At 35.3% G+C, this 23,875-nt stretch overlaps 1 protein-coding gene and 1 long non-coding RNA gene across 6 annotated transcripts in view; one reads left to right on the forward strand and one right to left on the reverse strand.

Annotated features, from left to right (window-relative positions):
* The window catches only part of LOC105143257 (odorant receptor 9a), an 83,823-nt gene extending 74,065 nt beyond the window's left edge, over positions 1-9,758 (reverse strand). For 3 of the 4 annotated variants that reach the window (XR_015546534.1, XM_087410804.1, XM_087410805.1), the window contains exons 1-5: positions 9,476-9,758; positions 9,291-9,410; positions 9,065-9,182; positions 8,691-8,952; positions 8,489-8,611 (exon numbers count right to left, since the gene is read on the reverse strand). Coding sequence is in view for 3 of the 4 variants with exons in the window: in XM_087410804.1 (XP_087266930.1) it covers positions 8,489-8,611; positions 8,691-8,952; positions 9,065-9,182; positions 9,291-9,410; positions 9,476-9,619 (767 nt within the window). In the remaining variant the exon portion in view is untranslated. The remainder of the gene's footprint in view (positions 1-8,488; positions 8,612-8,690; positions 8,953-9,064; positions 9,183-9,290; positions 9,411-9,475) is intronic. The other variant, XM_087410806.1, reaches the window with a different exon arrangement.
* Positions 9,759-9,901: 143 nt separating this feature from the next.
* LOC147908376 (uncharacterized) lies at positions 9,902-22,840 on the forward strand. 2 transcript variants are annotated; one of them, XR_015546540.1, is made up of 3 exons: positions 9,902-10,011; positions 17,130-17,303; positions 17,392-22,840. It is a non-coding gene; the product is annotated as an uncharacterized LOC147908376 (long non-coding RNA). The 2 variants fall into 2 exon arrangements; XR_015546539.1 differs by lacking the exon at positions 9,902-10,011 and having other exon boundaries at positions 12,834-17,303.
* The last annotated feature ends 1,035 nt before the right edge of the window (positions 22,841-23,875 follow it).

Raw genomic sequence — 23,875 nt, forward strand, 5'->3', positions numbered from 1 at the left:
CTCTAAATTGTTACAACAAAGAGAGTCGTCGTTATTACACGCCGTCTTGGCGAGCGAGCTTTCCATCCAAGGTGACACCAACACAAACATACAAACATATTTTGGTCCTTCGAGCCGGATCGTCGCTAAGGAAAGTTTTTGAAGTTATTGTTTTGCTTGACTCTCGAACATTCAAGTCGTGCCTTTCCGTTGGAAATCATGTCGTCTCTCGACGAATTGATGAGTGTACAAAACCAACAGATGGATACCATATCTCGCACACTCACTAATTTTAAAAAGCTGGGACAGGTCAAGATGTCACACGTGTTATAACGCGGCAACACCTCGCAACCCTTAAGGAGACCTTTGCCAGATGCCAGGAGCTGGATTGCAAAATTACGTTGGCTGCGGACGAGAAATTGGAGATAATCCATGCGTACTTCACTCAGAACTACTTCCTGACGTGTGAGGATTATTACCACGAAGTTGTCGACATTATATGGCGGAGGTACTACACTGTCACGAAGTCCGCGAACCCTGTCCCGCTGCACATGACGTAAATGATCTTAATGACTCGTTTCGATCATCGTCACATCTTTCGAGAATCAACCTGTCGACCTTCGACGGAAGTTTTGACAAATGGGAAAGCTTTCGCGATAAATTTAAATCAATGATTCACGATGATCATAGTCAACGAATGTCGAGCGCATGTGTTATTTGTGTTCGTGTATAAAAGGCAATGCAAGTAACGCTCTTCTCCATCTCGCGATAACCAATGATAATTTCACTGTCGCGTGGAATATTCTTGTTTCCCGATACGATAATAAACGTTGCCTTATTACAATACATTTACAATCGCTTTTCAATTTATTGTCGCTCACGACAAAAACCTCCAACGATTTTATGTTTCGCGATCAAACTAATAAAGCGATACAAGCTCTGAGCAATCTCGGTTGCACTACTGAATTGGGATGATTGGCTTGTTTTTCTAGTTGCACAAAAACTCGAAATCGCGAAAAACTTGGGAACTTAATCTCAGCGATATTGTAGATTATCCGCGTTATCGCGAACTCGATCAATTTCTCGCATCTTGCATTCGCGTGTTCGACGCGATTGCACCCGCGAACGCAATGGAGAAGTCACAGACGACCTCCCAAAGAAAAACTCTCACATTATATACCGCGTTTATCGTTCCGTTCTTGAGCACATTATGCAAAGCAAACCATTATATCAATGTTGTTCCTCAAACTCCATCCCAACGTTTTAAATTCATTAAAAACCAGAAACGCTGTGTGAACTGTTTCAGTAGTGAAGCATGTTGTGAAAGATTGTACAAATCCTCGCACATGTCTATATTCGGCATGCTTGTTCTCGACGGTGTTAGAAAAGATTCCGAACCTATGAGCCTACGTGCAAAATACGACTCTCGGCTGGATTCTTTCTGGATCAATAGTCTCGTTTCCGACTACTGAGTCAATTTCCACATTTGCGCATCACGGAGTTGTTCTTGAAACTCTCAATCGCGATCTTCGTCGCTTTTGGGAAATTGATGAAGTGTCTCAGAAAGCCTTCGGAACGAAGAGCGCTTCCGAGCCACACATTTCTGTACATCGAAAGGACGCTATATCGTCTGACTTCCGCTTAAAAACGAATCATATCTCGATAGACAAATCGCGCTCTATTGCTGTTTCGAGCTTTCATCGCTTAAAACAATGCTTAATTCGAGATCCAATTAACGCTTCCGAGTACCGCGAATTTCTCGCAGAGTACGTAACACTCGAGCTAAAAGCTCACCGACAGAAATTGTCAAACCAGAGCAAACTTATTATATTCCGCATCACGCTGTTTTACGTGACAGCAGTGCAACTACCTGCTTACGAGTGGTCTACAACGCTTCATGCCGCACATCACACGGGATGTCATTGAATGGCCATATGCACATTGGCCCTAAACTTCAAAGAGATTTAGCTACTGTCTTAATGCAGTGACGCCAATACCGTTACGTGTTTACCGCTGATATCGGCAAAATGTATCGCAAATCTTAGTTGACCGATACACCGACATTCCCGAGACACCAACTACCAGTGCATTATGTGGCAACCTACCCCTGGTGGACCAATTACAGATTACCGCCTTCTTACCGTTACGGCATAGCCGCCGCTCCCTACCTAGCCCTTCGGGTCTTAGAACAACTCGTAAACGATGAAGGTGCCGAATTTGCGCTCGCGGTTCCCGTTTCATCAGATCTATGTTGACAATTGCGCTTTTGGCGCAGACGACCAGATTCTTGCTCGTCAAATGCGATCAATTGATCGAGTTACTAAAGAAGGCTTTCGCCTTTGAAAATGGGCGAGTAACGCCACCGCTCTGTTGTCCGAGCTTGATCCCGCGGATCATGGTTTAGCCATTCATAAGGTTCTTCAAGACGATGAGCATTTTAAGGTCTTAGGAATACTCTGAAATCCTAAGCTATATATTTTTCAATTCCGCTTTACCGTACTGTCATCATCCTAACGAACCAAACGAGCCATTCTGTCGACTATCGCTAAGTTTTTCGATCCTTTAAGATGAGTTACTCAGTATTACCGACAAAATTTTTATGCAACGACTGTGGTCCCTCCAATACCGATGGGATGACGAAATTCCTATGCAACTTCTTGATCCGATTCTGGTTCAATCTTCTGGTCCGATTACCATCAACGACTTTCGTGTCTCAATACTATTAGCATTTCGCGCTGGACTACTTACGGATCTCACATTCTACATTGCGTCCTTCATGGGTTTTTCAACGCATCGACTTTCGCTGCCGCTTCGTATCGTTAATATAGACAGCTCCATCATCGTCTCTCTTCTCGCCGCCAAATCAAAAGTGGCGCCCCTTAAAACAATCAGCGTCTCGCGATTGGAATTATCCGCTGCGTTGTTTCTCGCTCACTTGATGCATTTCGCGCTCTCAGCGCTCCAATTTCCGAATCTCGAATGTCACTGCTAGACAGACTCCACTATTACACTCGCCTGAGTCAGTAACCTTCCCGATGGAAAACGTTCGTCGCCAATCGCGTTTCGGCTGTGCAATCACTCCTTTCTGGAGTTTCTTGGCGTCATGTTCCGTCGCACACCAATGCGCGTCTCGCAGTCTCGCTCCCGCTCTTTTCGAGACACATGCTTTATGGTGATCAGGCTCTCCATGATTGCATCATCCTCCCCAGTCCTGGCCGAACTCGTACCCTTCGGTACCTTTCGATGTGGATCCTCTCGAACAACGCTCAGAGTCTCCAGTATGTGCCTTGCATGCGAGACCCCAACGTAGGATCTCGCGTCGCGTTATTCTTCATGGTCAAAACTGTTACGAACTACTACTTATCTGTACCGTTTTCTAAATCGATTCCGACGCTCTAAAAATCCGCAAGCGAATACCGCGAACTCTGCTCCCCGAAGAAATTCAGAACGCCAAACGCTACTGGTTCAAAACAATCCAGTCCGACATGTTTCCTAATGAGACCGCGTCTCTAAAACATAAACACCCGGTATCGAAGAACAGGCCGCTCTTTGTTCTCAATCCTTATGAACGAGAATGGACTTATTCGCGGAAGATTCCGGCGAGTTTGCCTCCTACGGGCAACGAGGAATCCTATCGTCTTACGCGCGCACCCGCTGTTGGTTCTCATTATCCAGCACAACCATCTTCGAACGTTGCATGCTCTCAATTAACTCTCACGTCATTGCGACACGAATTCTAGATTCTCCGGGCCCTCGCCACTGTTCGATCCGTTCTTTATAAGTGTATACCATGCACGCGTGAACGTGCCCGTCGAATCCATGGCGATTTCCTGGCTGCGAGAGTCAACCAAACTGCTCGTGCCTTTGTCCATACCAGCGTTGATTATACAGGTCCGATCGCTGTCTGAACGACTCCCGGTCGAGGGCATAAATCGCAAAAAGCCTATATTGGTTTATTTGTATGCCTCACGACCAAAGCTCTACACTTAGAGCTCGTCAGCGATTATACCTCTCCTATCTTTATCGCAGCGTATCAATGATTTGTTTCTCGCCGAGAACTACCGACATCCATGTATTTCGATAACGGAACCACGTTTTACGGCGCCGATCGCGAATTGATCCAATACACATGCAAAAGCAATTCGTGATCCTAACTTCTGAAATCGACTCGCTACAGATAGAATTGCGTAGCACTTCCTACGCCCTGCATCGCCGCACTTCGGTGACCTGTGGCAGACCGGCGTTAAAAGTGTCAAGCATCATTTAAAACGATACATCGGTCTCCACACTCAAGCATCATTTAAAACGATACATCGGTCTCTACGCTAACTTTTGAAGAGATGTCCACGCTGCTTTGTTGGATCGAAATGTACCTTAATTCACGTCCGATCGCTTCCGTTTCCAATAATCTCACCGATTATCACGCTCCGATCCCCGATCTCATTTTTTAGTTGGAACCTCTTTTATCGCTTCCGCCGAACCAATCGTACTTGACTTAAATGAAAATAGACTTTCGCGTTGAAAAATGGTTCAACAAATAATCGAAAGTTTTGGAAGTCTTGGTCCGGTGATTACTTGCATACCCTTCAACAAAATTGCGCGTTGTCCAGCGATTGGCCAAATCAGTCAAATCATCCTTGTGTGTAACTCTTTAGATCCACCGATAGGAACTTAGTTGCATAACGGCGTGTCATCCCGGTTGATGATTTAACTCGCGTCATAACTGTAAAAACAGATCGTTCCGAGTACAGGCAACCAATTGTAAAACTTTGTTTTCTATTCGTCACGATCAATACCAAAGAGTAAAGATTCCGTCACGGCGGGCGGAGTTTCCGTTGAACGTACTTGATGTTACCGGTATCGCGAACCATAAACTATGATTGTATTGCGTTCCGATCTTTGTATTCTGTATCAGATCATTTTCATTGTTATACCATTATTGTATCTTGCGTGCTTTGATGCGAATTATTTCGAATGCTTGCATTCGAGGCGGGTGGTATGTTCTGGAATGATTGTTAATTCGAATATCTTCTTGGCGATGGTAAGCAAACAGCTCATAGATACCGAGTCATCACCGTTCAAAACATGCGGATCTCTCTCCTGCTCTAATCACGCTATCTATCTCAAATGGCGCGCGACTCCCCTGCGCGACACTCGAAGAGTTGACGATCGCGCACACTTTCTGCGTGTGAAAGTTCATTTCGCTTCTCATTCCCGATCAATAAGGATCATTTATCGCTGTTTATTCGTAACACTTCTTATCCCGAACGTGAAGAGCGAACCATACCGAAGTTCGATCGCGTATTACCGCTGTATTTTGTTATCTAACGTTCTTGGTACACATACCGCGAGGGCAGTTAGTGCGCGAGGATTACTTGAATCTCCGGCGAGATTTGCCGGTCTCGTTGCTGCTCGCAATATACTTTTTTTCGAACAGCTGTGAGAAACTACTCGACGTCGTATCAAGTGCGAATTACCTGTGCACGCGTCTAACCGAACGCATTAATTATCGAATTACGAGCATCGCTTACCGCCTGTTTCAAACTAATCTTAATTCAACTCAACAATAAACTCTGAATTATTACAACAAAGAGTCAACAAAGTCATCGTTATTACACGCTGCCTTGGCGAGCGAGTCTTCCATCTAAGACGACACCAGCGTCACAAACACACAAGCACTATAGTTTCGAAGATATTCGTTCTAAAAGAGAAAAAACATTAATGACCTTGACCTGATTTCGATAAAGTCATTCAAGATCAAGTCCACATTTCCATCATGTGTCTCCCTTCAAACCATGGAACTTTCATTGAAAAAATTTTTCCATAAAATCGATTCGCGAGATAATTAATCATATCATTTAAAATGAAACATCTTTTATATATATATATATATATATATATATATATATTATATATATTATTTATATATACATATTATATAATGTATATACATATATGTGATATGTTTCAAAAGTAATGCAAAAGATTTTTTTTATGTTCAGTTGTGGACTTGTTAGAGTGATGGTGGAGAGAGTGGAGGGAGATTCCAGGTAAAGGGTCTGCCTCGTGTCAGTTGAGTGCGGATTACTGGGAGTAGCAGGTGTTTGAAGAAATTTAATAGTGTTTTGTATCGTTGTCATGATTAAAAATGCAGAGTTCTCTAGTGATCCGCATTCAACTGGCACGAAGCGATCCTTTACTTGTAATCTTCCTCCATTCATCCCATCATCACCCAACCCTAGCAAATCCATAGCTGGACATAAAAAAAATCTTTCGCATTACTTTTGGAACACATCACATATATATATATATATATATATATATATATATATATATATATATACATAGGATCCCTATCTAAAGTTTATTCGAAAGTGGTCTTTTTATTCACTGTAAAAAAATTCTTCTTAACAATTTTTTGAAACAATGAGACATAAAACTTGATCTCACAAAGAATATGAAATTTATTTGAATATGGCTTTCGGTATTTATTTTAAAAAATCATTGAGTAGTACTTAAGTAGCAAAGTCACTATTTTTTCGACCGGCAATAGCGAAGACAGGAGGCATTTTATATTATATAAAAAAATTTGTATAAAAACATTAACACTTATGGAATATCCTATATAAAAGTGAAATAAATTTTCATAAAAATGTTCATAATGGTGAACACTAATGTGCTTAGATTGAGTATAACTGCAATCGGAAGACATCCTTAAGAAGGCATAGCAAACATTGAAAAAATTCAATATTAATTATTGTAATTTTTCAATAAATTTCAAGTTAATTATCATTTTTTAAATAATAATTAACAAAACACATAAACAATATCATATTATTATATTTGTAAATAACTAGTAACATATATAATGTATAACATCATATGAGATCACAATAAAAATTACGTCAAGTTACAAGAGATTACATTTTATTTTTTAAAATTATATTAGGTTGGAGAAAAAGTTCTGCGGAATGTTGTTAGCTCAAAATTATATAAAGAATATATTTGTTGCAAAATTTTCGACTATATGATGTGAAAGCTTAAAGTTTTTCGAAAAGTTCGTTTTAAAAAAATATTTTACGATTTTTTGTTACCAAGTTTAAATAAAAGTGCATTCTGATTTTGCTCATAACTCCGTAAAAAATCATTGTACTCTAATTAATAAAACAGATTCTTAAAACTGAACCGTTGTTCTATCAAGTGATGTAATTGTCAATTTAAAAAAAAATAGAATATACACTACGTAAAAAAATTAAAGGGTCACCTAGTCCATTCTCAAAAATAGGTAAATATTTAAAAGAGTGTAACTTTATCAAAAATGATCATAACGAGATTTTTAAAAATACATTTTAAAGCTTAAAATATCTACTTTCAAAATCGGTAATTATTCTACATATTTCGATCAGACTGATTTTTTACGAAGCTATACGAACAGAATGGAAACTAGGCGATTCTTTAATTTTGTTACGTAATGTATGTACATTTGAATTAGAAATATTACTGTCCTTTTTTTCTAATGCACAATGATTACAAGAATTTTAACTCAAATTTCAATATATTTTGCATTTAAAAATTAATATAATACTATTCGATAGACAACATTTCAATTTAAAAAATTTGTTTTTTTAATTGCAGTACGATGATTTTTAATGAAGTTATGAGCAATGAAAGTTAGAATGCTCCTTTATTAACTCGTGAATAATTCCAGAATAAAAAATTATAGAAATATTTTTTAAAAATGATTTTGTAGAAAAAACTCTAAACGATATATAGATAATCGAAAATTTTCGCAAATTTTTTTTGGCACGTGACATACTAACAAAGTGAGAAGAAAAATTTTCATTTCTTCCAGCTCGTAGGTTTCTATATATATATACAGGGTTGGCCATATTCGACGGAAAGATGTTTTTTTTTCAATCATGGGAAAAAAAACACATTTTTTGCTGTTCATTTTAAAAATCATTTAATAAGGTTCAAGGTCTTTCCGTCGAATATGGCCAACCCTGTATATGTGTGTGTGTGTATGTATATATATGAATTATAAAACTCATAAATTCAAAAAATATAGTAACCATTTGAAAGTAGAAATTTCAAGCTTTAAAATCCTTTTTTTAAATTTGATCATTTTTAACGAAGATATTGTACATTAATTTTGAGCTAATAAAATACCGCAGATCTTTTCCTCCAATCCAATACTTTTTTACTGAATGTATTTTATGAATAAAATATTTCGGTTTCAAATTAAAAAATCATAAAGTTCTTTACAGATTAGTAAAAAATTGTATTGCACATGGATTATTTTCACTTATTATTATTTTTACTTATTATTTTTACTTATAATTTTTATTTATTATTTTTGTTTATTCTACATTTATTATTTTTACACTTAAAAAAGGAGCAATTTATAATCATTTTCATAATTTGGGACAAAATTTTAAACGCGTTTAAAACGGAAGAAAAAGTTGAAATTTGGGACGGTTGGTCATTAAATTGTACACACGCTACTTACTTTAATGCCTTCCGATGCGTATACACGAAAAACGCAATTCGTTTGTGATACATGTCACTTGTATAAAAATGTAAAATTTTCACGACATCATTATGTTTGTATGTTAATCGTTCGAAACGAAATCTGCAAATATATATTTGCAACAATATATGCGTGACATTTGCAATAGTTTTGCTAATTCAATAGTTCAATTTATTTTTACCCGACTAGAGCGAAAATACTGCAGACATGTTCGATGTAAGTTAGAAGCATGCAGTCGTGAGTGACTATTCCAGTCATAGCAATTTCCCAAGCTATGATAGCATGTGAAAAGATATAGAAAAAGTATTTCCTCTCATCAACGAAATAATATCCTGGATATGTCGGCAGTATAGGACGAGATTCGTTGAGAGGTAAAACGATATCCAATATTTGTGGTATGAGAGACACAGACATAAACACATATACAGCAAAATAGCAATACACTGCAACACAGAAAAAGCATTCACTCAACGTTAATTAATTAAACTATAATTTTAAAAACAGAAAATAAAAATAGTCAGAAGTGAAGACAAAAATTGCATAGTTCATTCTTACACAAGTATCCCAAGGAATACCTTCTGCCATTCTTAGCATATTTTTTCATAATTTCGTATTCTTCTGGTGTTTCTAATTCATTCCAATCAATGAATAACTGATCAATGAGAATTTTCATCTAGAAGTATCAACAATTAATATTAAACTTAAATAATAACATTAATGTACATAATATTGCACTCATACTCTTGTACATATATCACGGAAAACAAATAATTTTACATACTTTACATCGGTTAAAGTAACATGTATACAATTTGACCAATGTTACGGTTGTTAACATATAGGACGTCATAGTTTCAAAGATACATTGCAAGTTTCCGTCACACCTAATAAATTTAGCTATCTAAAAATTCAAATAGTAAAGTTTATTATTCCAGTTGTCACTTTTTATTTAAAATTAATGATTACCTGTGGAATAATCATAGAAATCGTGCTCAAAGTTACCAAGATCACACAAAACAATCTCATTATTGGTCTCTGATAGGGCCACTGGCCAGACAATGATGATATTTTCTTAATGACGTCATAATGGTGACTCCAGCTGGCGTTCATAGTTTTAATCACAAAAAAAAGATTCTTCGTTTCTGACTTTGTTTAGGAAATTTATGTTAGACTTTTATTTCACCCGCTTGATGCGAGATATAGTTTAAGATCCCGGGCAAGTTATGCATAATGCAAATACTACATCCCTACAATTGAGTTTCATTATATTATCGTGGCACAATTCTGCGAATTATGACGCATAGCTTGTACATAGAACGATAGTAGTATTTATTTCTTTGACAGCAAACATAACATAGATTATAGAGGGTATCGAGGTTTTATTATTGATAGAAGTGTCATCCAGCCTGTTACTAAGTTCCCTGCGAATGGAACTTATCGATCAATAGAATACTTCCTTTTCTTGTCGCGGCAGTTCTAGAAGCAACTTCCTCATTCGGAAAGTAAAAGTTTTATTTTTTTTTAACAATAATGTACTTTCATCTATGGTCGAATTAGATATAATATAAACTAAAAACTTATGAAAAGAAGAGCATAAAAATCACCGCACAAGATATTATTTGTTATATTTAATCATTACATTAATAAAACATTAGACGTTTCGGCCACAATCTGGCCATCTTCAGTAAATTCACAATATTCTTAAAACGCAGAATTATATATATCTGACATTAAATTCAACCGTCATGTAATATAACTGTGTATAAACGTGTTCTTTCATCATGTGAAGGTGTATCATACAACAATGTTGCAGCGCCAATTGTCATATTGCGAATTATGTAGAACAAGAATTTCCAAATTCTAATTTAAAAAATTAACCTATCATTAATATCTTCTAGTCGAAATGTATGAGAATAGAATCGTTACTTGTTTTAAACAACAAAATGATGAATCTCAAGTACATTCCTTACACAGATGGAAATTTGTCGTGACATTGTGTGTTATTATTTATCATATCATATATGTTACCACTGTTTATATATATATATATATATGTGTGTCAAAAGTTTAAATTGTTCTAGAATTATTTATTAAGTGTGAGAGAGATCTTTCTTTAGAAAAGGCAGATAAACATCGGGCAAACCTTATACCCATAACCTTCGGTATCACTTTGCTTATTGATACTACTTATTTGGCTTTTTATGTGTATCATTTCAGAAATTCTTCTTTTCAATAATGATTGTTCTGTGTCTAAAATTCTGATATTATCTCAATCCAATTCGTGCATCTCATTCAACTGGTGACGTGAAACCACTGACATCTTCGAGGTGGATCTTCTTATGTCAGCCTTATGTTCTTTTATTCGAGTTTTTAATTTCCTTTTTGTTTGGCCAACATAAGAAGACTCACAATTTAAACAATTTATTTTATAAATCACTCCACAATGGTCCTCTTTAAGCGAAGGATCTTTTCCAGTTTTAATAAATCTATTCATTTTACTTATAGGTTTGTAAGCGATATTAAAGCCCTGAATATATGATAGTTTTTAAAATTTTTCCGATACTTTACTTAAATATGATATTATAAAAAACTTTCTTTAAATTAAAATTAGAGTCGCTTTCATTATTGTTGTACTCACTATTTTTATCTAAATTCGTTCTATTTTTAAGTTAAGTTTTAATTCTATTTTTTATTATTGAAAAGATGAATTTAAGAGGATAATCATTCATTAACAGAGTGTGAATTAAATCAGAAATGTTTTTTTCCTGAAATTTTGGATGGGATAAAAGCAATATTCTATCTAATTGCCCAATGATTACACCTCTTTTATGTACTAACGGATGATTCGAAAAATAATTTAAATATTTCCCTGAATTAGTAGGTTTTTTATAAATATCGAAGATGATTCTTCCTTCCTGTCTCATTAGTTTAATGTCTAAAAAATTAATGCCGTTTTCATTGCCAAAGTCAACTGTGAATCTTAGCCTTTCATGATATGAATTAAACAATTCCAGAACATTCTCCACTTTGTCTTTATGCACCGCCAATACAATGTCATCAACAATATAAAGTAGATATGCAAATTATAAACATTACATATATGACCAATAAAAGTATATTATCATGTGTTGTATTAAAAATATTAAAGATAGACACGTGTCATTTTTACAAATATGTCATTCCCAATAATTCATTGGTATCTAAGAAAATCGTGGTCTCGCGTAAAGAAACGTAGTTTAATCGTTGTACTTGACTTAGCACCGAGACACTATTGTGTCTCCTGATATTATCTCTATTCTATATACAAATAGAGATATTTTTTCTTTCCGTTTTAGCAACTGGCGTATAAGAGAAAATATACAGACTTTACTGTATATAATTTTATTCTAATTTAATAGTAGAAAATCTGTTTACAAATTTAAAATTCATCTTTCTCAAATTAAACTACACGAGGCGCATGACTTCCCATGTGAAGCGACGATTTTTTTAGTTTATAATTGTTAGTTATTTTGGTATCTGTTAGTTAGAGAATTTTTTACTATTTTTTTCGTATTGCTAAAAATGCTTCCAAAAATCTTTTTTATTTTGAGGAACCATAGTTATCATAATCGTGCCCACTACACAATAAATTACTTTAGCGGACTTTGCAAATGATTATGAGAGAAAAACAACTTTACTTATTTACTTTAAGAGGATGCTAAATTGACCATCGAACTTGATCGACGTCGATAGTACAGATTTTTAAAATTTCAAATAATAAAAGTCAATAATCTTTTTTTATAGTTCATTTCTCACATTATCATTCTGTCTCACTTAAACACATACATTTGTCCTTATTTGGCATATTGCAATGCCATCACTTGCAAGATCGAGCACCTACTGCTAAACAGAATTATCGCTATGTTTACTATTCTGAGTCTTCACTCAGCATTTGTATACACGTTATTTGCAGATCGATATAAATCTTTCTTTTTAAGCTTTTAATCTCATCAGTTTTATAAACTCACAAGAGAACACAACCAAGTGAATCTTTCCAATTTAAATGAGTTTTTAGTATGTTTTATGGACAAAAATAGGAGACACGTATTTTTTTTATACGTGCTGAGTCGCACATTAAGGGGGCGAAATCCTTCCTTGAAAAAAATCGAATTTTTTCTTTCTGAATATCGTCGAAACCATGAGAGATAGAGAAAAATGTTTTAAATAAAAGTTGAATGGTTGTAAAAATACTTCATAACTGTAACAAAGAAATTTATTTATTTGTTTATTGTATATATATATATATATATATATATATATATATATATATACAATAAACAAATAAATAAAAAATTATGAAAAAAAGAGCATAAGGAACCACAGCACAAGTTATAGTTTGTGATATTTAATTATTCTTGCATTACATTTCGGTCATAATCTGGCCATCTTCAGTAAATTAATAATATTCTTAAGACGCAGAGTTACATCAAGTTGGAATAAAATTCAACCGTCGTGTGTTATAATTGTAAAAAAACATGTTTACATCTATGCGACGCTGCTTCGTATAATAATGTTAGAACGTCAGAAGTCATATCATGAAAAGTGTAGAACGAGAATTTCCAGATTCTAATTTAAAATAATTTATTCTATCATTAATATCATTTAAACGGAGTATAAAACAATAGAATCGTTATCTGTTTTACAGCAAAAATATATCGATGAATCTCAAGTATAACCATTGCACAGATAGAAATTTGTCGTGACATTATGTGTTGTTATTGGTCCTATCATATATTTTACCGCTATTTATATTCATGAGTCAAACAGTTTGGAAAGTTCTAGAATTATTTATTAAGTGCGAGAGAGATTTTTCTTTAGAAGAGGAAGATAAACATCAGGCAAACCTTCAGTATCACTTTGATTATTGATCCCACTTATTTGGTCTTTTATATGTATCATTTCTGAAATTCTTCGTTTCATTAATGATTGTTCTGTATCTAAAATTTTTTTTTATGTTATCCCAATCAAATTCATGCATCTCATTCACACGGTGACGTAAAACGACTGATATCTCAGAAGTAGATTTCTTTATATCAGTCTTGTGTTCTTTTATACGAGTTTTTAATTTCCTCTTAGTTTGGCCAACATACGACGATTCGCAATTTAAACAATTAATTTTATAAACCACTCCACAATGGTCATCCTTAAGGGATCTTTTTCTGTTTTTATAATTGTATTCAATTTATTCATCGGTTTATAAGCTATATCAAAACCATGAATATATGCAAGTTTTTTGAATTTTTCAGAAACCTTGCTCAAGTATGGTATCGTGAAAAATTTTTTCTTATTGGAATCATATTCATTATTGTTTTCTTCATGATTTTGATCTGGATTAGTTCTATTTTCCAAAGTTTTTATTCTATTGTTAATTGTTGAAAATACGAATTTAAGATGATAGCCATTATTTAGAAGAGTGTGAATTAATCCCGAAATATTTTTTTCATGAAATTTAGGATGGGACAATAGTAAAATTCTATCAAACTGCCCAATGATTACTCCTCTTTTATGTGCTAATGATCGAAAAATAATTTAAATATCTCCCCGAATTGGTAGATTTTTTATATATATCGAAGATGATGCTTCCTTCTTGAATCATTAATTTGACGTCTAGAAAATTAATACCGTTTTCATCGCCAAAGTCAACCGTAAATCTAAGTCTATCGTGATATGAATTAAATATAAATAAATAAAAGGTAGTATAAAAGAAAGGCAAAGAGCCAATAACGTATAAAATAATTTTAATTTAAATAAGCAAAATTAATACAAAACAATTAAAATAAACAAATGTTTCAACTCCAATTGAGTCATTTTCATGTAATCTTACAGTAATATAAACATCTAAGTTCTAAGTTAAAAATCTGTACATGGTCTTACAATATTCTTACAATTCCTTAATATAAAATTTTTCTTTCTGTGTAATACGCTGCGAGTCATTTTTATATTAAGAATTAACAAAGTCATAAGAAAATTCTGGAAAAGTAACCGTGAACAAAAAAAATTAATATTAATTACATAAAAATTAATAATATGATAATGTACCTTAGTAAATCTATTAAAAGTCCAATAATAATCCAATAACACAACGAGAAAAAAATGTAGACTGCAGTCCATTTCGAGGTACAATATAATAGTCTTTTAATTTTGCTAGTCGCTAAAATCCTTCCAACCACGCCTTTATGATTATATGTTTTACTACTCCTAAACACACCAAATGCATATACTCTAGTAGTGTTTGGTGTACTAAATCCAATGGTAATGAATGCAAAATAATCTAAAAATCAAAATAGAATAATCATGATGACGTTCATCTTTTCTTTCTGATAATATTCTTCATTAAAATAATAGTTCTGTCTGTTTTATGCCTTTCGCCTGGGATTTTACATTTGTTGCAACTATTAAATCCGGCATGTTCCTTAATATTTAAGCATGCTTACCTAGCGGGTATATCAGCAATAAAATAATTTAATTTTATTCTTACAATTTTGTCATTGAACAAAATACCTTTTTCGAATAATTGCAATAGTTCTAAATTAAAATCTTTGAAGAAATCCGTCATATCGAGAGGTTTTGTAGGTCTTGATAATAGATTCCCGCAACCATTGGACTTTTATCTTTAATATTAATAATTCGAAATTGAATCGGCCAAATATCAAAATTAACATTTTCATAGATATTCGCTCCATCAGAACTAATGTTCATCAAAATTTCCAAGGGCACTCCATCACAGAGTGATAATTTCTTCAAGATGTTTTCGTAAATGCCTACATAGTATATAAAAATTAATCTGGCAAAACGTCTCTAATTTTCTTATTACAGCCTTTCGGTGTACGTAGGTTGCTGGAAAAGTTTCTACAATCTAATACTTCCAGTAGCGCCAACGTTCTGCTATTAGCATATCCGTAAAATTAGACGTTTTTAACCTATAATTCAGTTGACATTTTGTACTCAACCCAACTTTTGTTTGCATAGTATTTTAAAAGAAGTTATTTTGTGAGAAAATGGAAATTTCACGTGAAAATTTTCGGGCAATGATTTTTTACGATTACAAATGTAATCTAACTTCGAAACAATGCATCGATCGACTTTATTTGACTTTTGGGGATGAAGCACCATCCAATAAGACTGTTTATAATTGATTTGCCGAATTCCAGCGTGGACGTACTCTTCTTTGTAACGAATTCCGTGAAGGTCATCCATCCATGTCTGTTGTTGCCACTAATGTTGATGCTGTGCGTAAAATGATTGAGCGAGACCGGCATATGACATACCGTGAGATTCAGGCATTGACATGAAAGCATACGATTTTGCATGATCACTTGAGCGTACGGAAACTTTGCAGTCGTTGGATTCCACAATTTGACCGAAGCTCCAAAACAGGCTCGTGTTAAATGGAGCAAAGAAATGCTCAAGAAATTCAACCGAGGTTGGTCAAATTTGGTCTATAACATCGTTACTGGGGACGAAACATGGATCTATTCGTATGAGCCCGAAAGTAAACAACAATCCACTGTTTGGGTATTCTAAAATGAATCGAAACCAACAAAAGTTGTTCGTTCTGCCAAGCAAATGATTGCTTGTTTCTTCAGTTATATATGTGGCAACCGTGGCTTTAGAAGATCGAAAGACTGTAAATACTAATTGATACACAACAATTTGTTTGCCAGAAGTCATAAATGAATTGCGTAGAACAAATCGAAATCGTCGCATCATCCCTCATCATGACAACGCCAGCTGTGTCACACAGCACGTCAAATCGTTGATTTTTTATCCAGTAAAAATGTCGAATTGATGACTCATTGTCCGTATTCACCTGATTTATCACCTAATAACTTCTTTTTGTTCCTAAACATTAAAAAGAAGATGGGTGGTGAACGATTTGAATCGCCTGAAGCAGCTGTTGAAACATTTCGTACATTAATTTCTGAGATTACAGCCTCAGAATGGAAAAAATGCTTCGAAAATTGGTCCAAGCATATGCAAAAATGTATCGATCTTAAAGGCGAATACTTTAAAAAACAATAAAGCCATTTACCGAATTTTACATGTTTTTTTTCATATTGTTTGCAGAAACTTTTCCAGCAACCTACGTATTTAATAATGTCCTAGCATCTTTAGGAAAGTTTTTGAAGCACTCATGTTCTCGTAATACCTTTAAAATACAATTTATCTGCGTGTGTGCTTTTTCAATAAGCTTGTGCTAATGTTACTTTAAAATCGATTTTATTAATAATATTGTTCGAAGTAATATTACTGTCATTTTCATCATCACTTGTATTCGAATATCTACTGCTATCAGTAGCACTTAATGATGTATTATTATTATTATCACTATTACTATAAATAATATTGAGAGCACTTTTACTACAGCACGGAATGTGTTCATCTTTTTTGTTGTTTTCAAGATTATTGGGTTCAGCTTGTGGTACATTACCCATCGGCTACCGAAGCATTAAGTGCATTTATAGTTGCGTTAAATATTGTTCGATGATGTAATCTTTTTAATCTGACGGATAACTTATCAAAACTTTTATGCGAACTATGCAGGAGACTTCGTTTTCTCTCCATTTTGCTTATTTTCCAGTTTCGACTATGAACGAGCTAGTCACCCGACATGCGTAATAAAGGAGCATAGGAATATCTATACTAGAGAACAAAAAGCATGCTATATACGTCTATCAGTATTATTCTAAAATATAATCGAGAAGTCACCAACAAGAAAGAAGTCACTAACAAGAAAGTAAAGCGATAATGAAAGGTTATTATAATCGTTCAATTTACGAAATTATGAAATTGCTAAATGATTGTCAATTCTATAGTTGGAAAAATTATATATATTATTTTAGAGAAAACACGCTACATTCCTACAGTATTGTTCTAAAGTACAATCGAAGTCTTCAATAATAGCACGAAAGTACAGTTACAATTAAAGACTACGGTAGTTGTACATTTTTCAAAATTATGAAAGCTATAACATGATCATCTATATTTCATTTATTTCAACATATATTGAAAACTGTATAGAGTTACTATATCAAGCAAAAAGAGAGATATATTTTTCAAATGGTATTATTATAAGTATAATCGAAAAATCTCCAACCATAAAAGTTAAGTGTTAGAAGAAGACTATTATAGTGGCTCTTTTTTTATCTTAAGAAAACAGAAATCTATTTTCTTCTAAAATAATCTAATATAATCTTATAATAACATTTTATATAAAATGCAAGAAAGTTTACTTTTAGATTTTGACGTATACTCTTATCTAATTAATTGCCTTTTGGTTAATATGTTCGCATTTTGCGATCAAGTTAGACATTATTTTAGAGTTCTACCGGTATTTCTCTAGCCAATGTTATTTGGGATATATATTACTTTCCTCAGAGCATCTTCTTGTAATAAATCCCGTCATACACTTCGTATATTATATGGGAAAAAGATTTACACTGACTCCTACAGCTTACAAATACCTGGATGTCGGAATCGTCGTGGAATGTGTGTTTTTTATGGAAATTGTAATTGGCGATAACCAAGGTGACAACATAATTTTACCTCGGGCAATATGGCTTTCATCGAAAGACGCGCAGATATTGGGCGATTCGTGCAATCGCACCTTCATCATTATCGGTCCAAGGTCTTGTAATAGAAGTCGTAAAAATCGTGATGTGAATGTGATTAAATTAATACTACGCGATACATATCTATATATGAAGCTGTCAACCATGCTCTTCATGTTCAAACTCGAACATTGCTCGAGAATGTATACTCTGAGTGTCAGTATACGCATATCGTCAATGAACAATTTAAATATTTTGCAACATTTTTAGGTGAAAATTATATCACCGATAAATGCGCTGCTGTAGATTTTTTGCGCAAAATTTATAATAAAAAATCAAATATAGAGTGTGAGTTAATAATTTATCCTTTAGATAATATTGTAAACAGTGTGAAAAATAAATGTACATTTTATTACTAATCGAAAGCAGGTGATTAAAATTCGATTTAAAATTAATTAAATTAAATTAAAGTTCCTGCTTACAAATATTGTAAGAACTGTAAATTGTAAAACTACGTTATATATAAAAAAATAATTGTATATTTAAACTATATATCTGGGTGTATGACATTATTCATTCCTTTCTAATCGCAGCGCTATCATATTACGCGCGCCGCCAGCATCTTCACATTCGATGGTACTGTATATTAGGTGTTGGAATTAATTCGTAGCGTTTTACAAGTGATGGGAAGTACTCTCATTAATGTATTTTTTAATGCTCATGTGAAATAAATAACATTCTTTCATTAAAAACGCTACGAATTAATTCCAACACCTAATATATATATATAATATGATATAATTAAGATGCGACGTTACCAAATAGTACAATATTTGCTAATATACAATTGTCAGCATAATATAAGAAATTTTTTCAAGGACATTAACATGTTTTGGCGATGACATCATTAATGTAATTTGATACAACAACTACAAAAATACAACATTTGCAATTTCATCAAAGTATAGCTGCTTTGTTAATGTAATTTTTTTCAAGAGCATGAAATGTCTATATCATTAATAAAAATAGCGTATTTAATTATATAAAAATGACAAGATTTAGATGCACCGTCATTAGTCAATTCGACAGCGCAAGTGACAACATGGAGCACGATTTGATTGAGCAAGCTACCCTGCTTAGTACTATTAACGAGTACAGCGATGTGGGAACAGCGATGCGATGAATTATAGAATCATTGGAGAAGCAGAACCGTATCAAACGATCGGTAATAGACAATCACTGATTGCATATATCGCGCGGCTCGAGAGTTTGTAGGAATTTGTGGAAGATTCGTGCATGTGGACGCTAAGTACGGACTTCGTTGGCGCGTAATCGAAATGGCGTTCGAAAGCCGTATTCTGATGGGCGCGATGATAAGCTCTAAACATATCGAGCCTCGCCGATTCCTTGAAGACACAAGCGAAATTGTACTCGAGCATGTGCATAGTGTAGTACAATGATATAAATCTATTAAAATAAACACTGTTTTTAATGGCAGATGATAAACGCGCAAACAAAAGTATCGCCACCTGGAACTATGAACTATATCAATGCACCGATTTGCACGAGTGGTACGTGTCGCCGAGCCTACCTTCATTGGAAGAATTTCAGGAACGCGATAGCGGATGTACATTGTCGTATATATTGAATTTAACGGTGAATGCGAACAAGCACAATTCTCTGTGCGCGGGATGTCATATAAAACTCCCGCGAGAAATTATGCTAAAGAGAGCGGTAATCAACGTGCAAACCGCGGATAAAATCGCGTGTTTCACATGGTTGCTGCTCTACACTCGGCTCAAAAAAATGTGGAATGGGAATCTTCATATCCGTATTATACGTCGGTTTTAAATCTCGCGGGCATCGAATTTCCAATGACGTTGAATCAAATTAAGAAATTCGGAACTTGAATGACATTTCCATCAATGTCTATCCGAGAAGGGGATTGTGTCGGTACAACTCGCCGATCGAAAGAGGAGCAAACACGTAAACCTCTTGTACATAAAGGATGACAATGTGGGACACTTTGCGCTGATCAAGGACTTATCCCGCCTTGTGAGTTCGGAGATTACTAGAAACAAGAACAGGAAATATAAAGATTATGCGTTTCGCAGGTTTCCTCAGTGTCCAGATTCTTGAAATGCTAACGTTTCGTGAATCTTGCAGTCCACTTCATCAGGGCGAAGAGCAGCCTGATACTGAACTATTCCTCCGGACCGTTCCTTTTCATATTACGCTACTTGTTGGAGTGGTGAGGAGAAAGAAGAGAATTTATTGAATGTTGATTGTTGAAGAAAATAAGGAATTTACAGAGTATGGCTTTGCCATATCTTCATATCACGAATGTGTCGTCTACATAACGGAACCAAACTGGTTTTCTAATTTTTTGAGTGTTTTTCTGAGGGTCTCTTTCTCAAAATGCTTCATGAAGATGTTGGCGATTACAAAAGAAATTGGAGAGTTCATTGCCTAAAGTTTGTTTATAAAATTGGTTGTTATAGGAGGAGTAAGTAGTTGCAAAGCGCACTGCTCTATTAGTGGGATGAGGTCGGAGGGGATTTCATGTGAGGCCTTTATTATGTTTAATGTGTCTTTTATTGGGACTTGTGATAAGGGATTCTATGTCGAAACTTACAAGCAAATCTGTGAGACGTAGTCGGATTTTTTGGATCTTTTATATGAAGTCTGTTAAGTTAGCTATGTGTGATTCAGATTTTCCAGTGAGGGGTTGTAGTGTTTGTGCTAGGAAGCGAGATAAGTTGTATGTCGGGGAGTGTATGGAGCTGACAATCGGTCTGAGGGGGATGTTTGGTTTGTGTACTTTTGATAGTCCGTTAGTCTTGGCGACAGAGGATTTGTAGGTTTTAACGTTGATTTAATTTTACTAAGAATGTTGCTAGGTCTCGGAATGATATCTGGAAAACCATAGATCATATTACATACGAACAAGCCATGAAGACCCACACACAATCCTCTGAAAGACAGAAATAGAAATATATAAATCTTGTACCCTTACAAAAATCCACAATCCTCTCTACTTAAAGGACTTATCCAACAAAGATTTGTCTCAAGACACTATCTGCGCATACCAAAGGCCCTTCGCAGTGGCACCTAGAAAGATTCCAAAGGAAGAGATTATCAGTCAAATAGAGTCAACTATTACCGATTTCCATCAGAACACCACCAATGCAATGTGTAGTATAAAAATTTGACGTATATGCTATTTTGTTGTGCCATCAACAAGTATCAAACGCGCATAAGTAATAAATTGAAAAAGTGTTTGCATAGTATTGTTTTGTTGTGTTCAATATGTCGAAATTTGTTGAATATGCCAAATAAAGAACATTCGCGGACAGCATTAATTTTTTGTTTTTGTTTGAAGAAAACTGCTGAATCATACCGATTACTTCGAGAAGCTTATGGTAAACATGCTTCATCGCAAGATACGTGTGAACGATGGTTTCGGCGTTTCAAAAGTGATGATTTCGATGTTGCAGACAAGAAACACGGAAAACCGTCAAAAAGGTATGAAGATGTAGAATTGCAAGCATTGTTGGACGAAGACGATTCACAAACACAAAAACAACTCGCAGAGCAATTAAGCGTTAGTCAAGTTGTTTCCAATCGCCTACGAGAGATGGGAAAGATTCAGAAGGTCGGCAGATACCACATGAATTGAACGAGAGGCAGATGGAGAGGCGCAAGAACACATGTGAAATTTTGCTCGAATGATACAAAAGAAAGTCATTCTTGCATCGTACTGAGGATGAAAAGTGGATATATTTTGAGAATCCCAAGCGCAAAAAATCATGGGTAGACCTAGGCGCACATCGACCGCAAGACCGAATCGTTTTGGCAGGAAGACGATGCTCTGTGTTTGGTGGGACCAGAAGGGTGTGGTCTATTATGAGCTGTTAAAGCCTGCTGAAACGGTTAATATCAAACGCTACAAACAACAATTGATCGATTTGAATCGTTCGCTACTCGAAAAATGACCAGAATATCGAAAAAAGCAACACAAGATCATTTTTCTCCATGACTTCATCATATACGGCAAAATCGGTTCGCGACACATTGGAAGCACTCAACTGGGAAGTGTTAGTCTATGCGGCTTACTCACCAGACTTGGCTCCTTCCGATTACCACTTGTTTGCATCGATGGGTCACGTACTTGCTGAGCAGCGCTTTGGTTCGTACGAAGATGTGAAAAAATGACTCGATGAATGGTTCGCGGCAAAAGGGGAAGATTTTTTACTGGCGTGGTATCCACAAAACCCGAAAGATGGGAAAAATGTGTAACTAGCAATGGAGCATATTTCAAATAAACCACTTTTTATCATTCTTCCGAATTCAACGTGTTTTTTGGGAAAAAAATCCGCATTTCATACTTGTACATCTAGTAAAGAATTGCAGCGAATGTCATCGAGAAGCTTGTTAAATCGTGCGATAAACGCACTTCCTTTTGGACTATTTCTGGATGTCAGTTTTGCGATCCGGGAACGCGATTAGAAAAGCAATTGACTAGAGGTGATCAAGGAATTAATTCATTGGGTGCTGCGTGTCGCGAGCACAACATAGCGTATTTGCACAGCAATGATCTCGCTGAACGATACGTGGCTGACAATATACACGCCAAGAAGGCGCGAAAACGCATTGCCGACGCATTGAGTGATTCGACTCTCAGAGAGAAAGCCACAGCAGTTTGGGCAGTTATGAAGGCCAAAACGAAGATTGATATGGATTTGAAACAGACCAAGAAGAAGAAGAAGAAGAGCATGCGGATACTTCCGACAGCGAAATGCGACGGCGTCCTGCCTGTTCTATCGCTGCTCAGCATTCTCGGGTCATTAGTCGACGGCGCGACGGGAGTCGCCAAGGCAATAAATGATAACAAAGCGGCGCAGCGTCTGGAAGAACTGCAATGTCATAATCGCGTCATGGAAGGCCGCGACATTTATCTCGCTCCCACAAGGGCGAACAATAGGCAAGGGCGAACAGTATCGTGGGTAGAAAAAAAAATGTCGATGGAACGTTAAAAATGCCAAGAGGAGTAACTGCCGATGTGCAACAACTTGCAAATCGCATGGATATTCCGTATTTTAGAAGCATCTTTATGTGTACTACATTACCGATCGAAAGAGTACGTCAAAACAAGTGTGGTATTGTAAATTTGGACAATGCCGGAACCCGGTATGCATTGGGTAGCGTGTGCGAAAAGAGGGAATCGTCATATACTTTAATTTTGGCAATTTTCAATCGCTGAAGGAACATGAACGGTATCTGGTAAACAATGTAATCGAGTACAATCGCACGCCTCATCAACGTTACAATCAGAACAATTACGGGCAACTTTGTCTACAGTTTCTATGAATGGTTGATAAGCAATTTAAAGACCGACATTGTGTTGTTTATCTCAGTACTTGTTTGAAACATGTCGCTAACGTTTACGCTGACCGACATGAGCGTCTTCGTCGTGAGCTAGAGATGGACAAAAATTATGAAAAAATCTCAGTAAATTAATCGCAAGCATTTGATCTCAAAGATCAATAAATTGGATGAAAAAGATATTTGTCTAGATCGATCTCTTTTCAAAAAAATTTTTGAGGCTTAATGGCTCCCGCACATAGGACGCAGCAACGCTTGCCGCTCGGTGGAAATTGAGGTGATAACAAATAAGTTTACAGCTTTTCCGTAATGGTTCCCAGAAAGCCAAAGAATGATTGATTACTGTATCAATTTCCGTGCAGCAAGCATTGCATCCCGTATGCGGAAGCTA

This window comes from Acromyrmex echinatior, chromosome 10 (genome assembly GCF_024713525.1).
Source record: "Acromyrmex echinatior isolate Ae372 chromosome 10, ASM2471352v2, whole genome shotgun sequence".
Classification (NCBI taxonomy): domain Eukaryota; kingdom Metazoa; phylum Arthropoda; class Insecta; order Hymenoptera; family Formicidae; genus Acromyrmex; species Acromyrmex echinatior.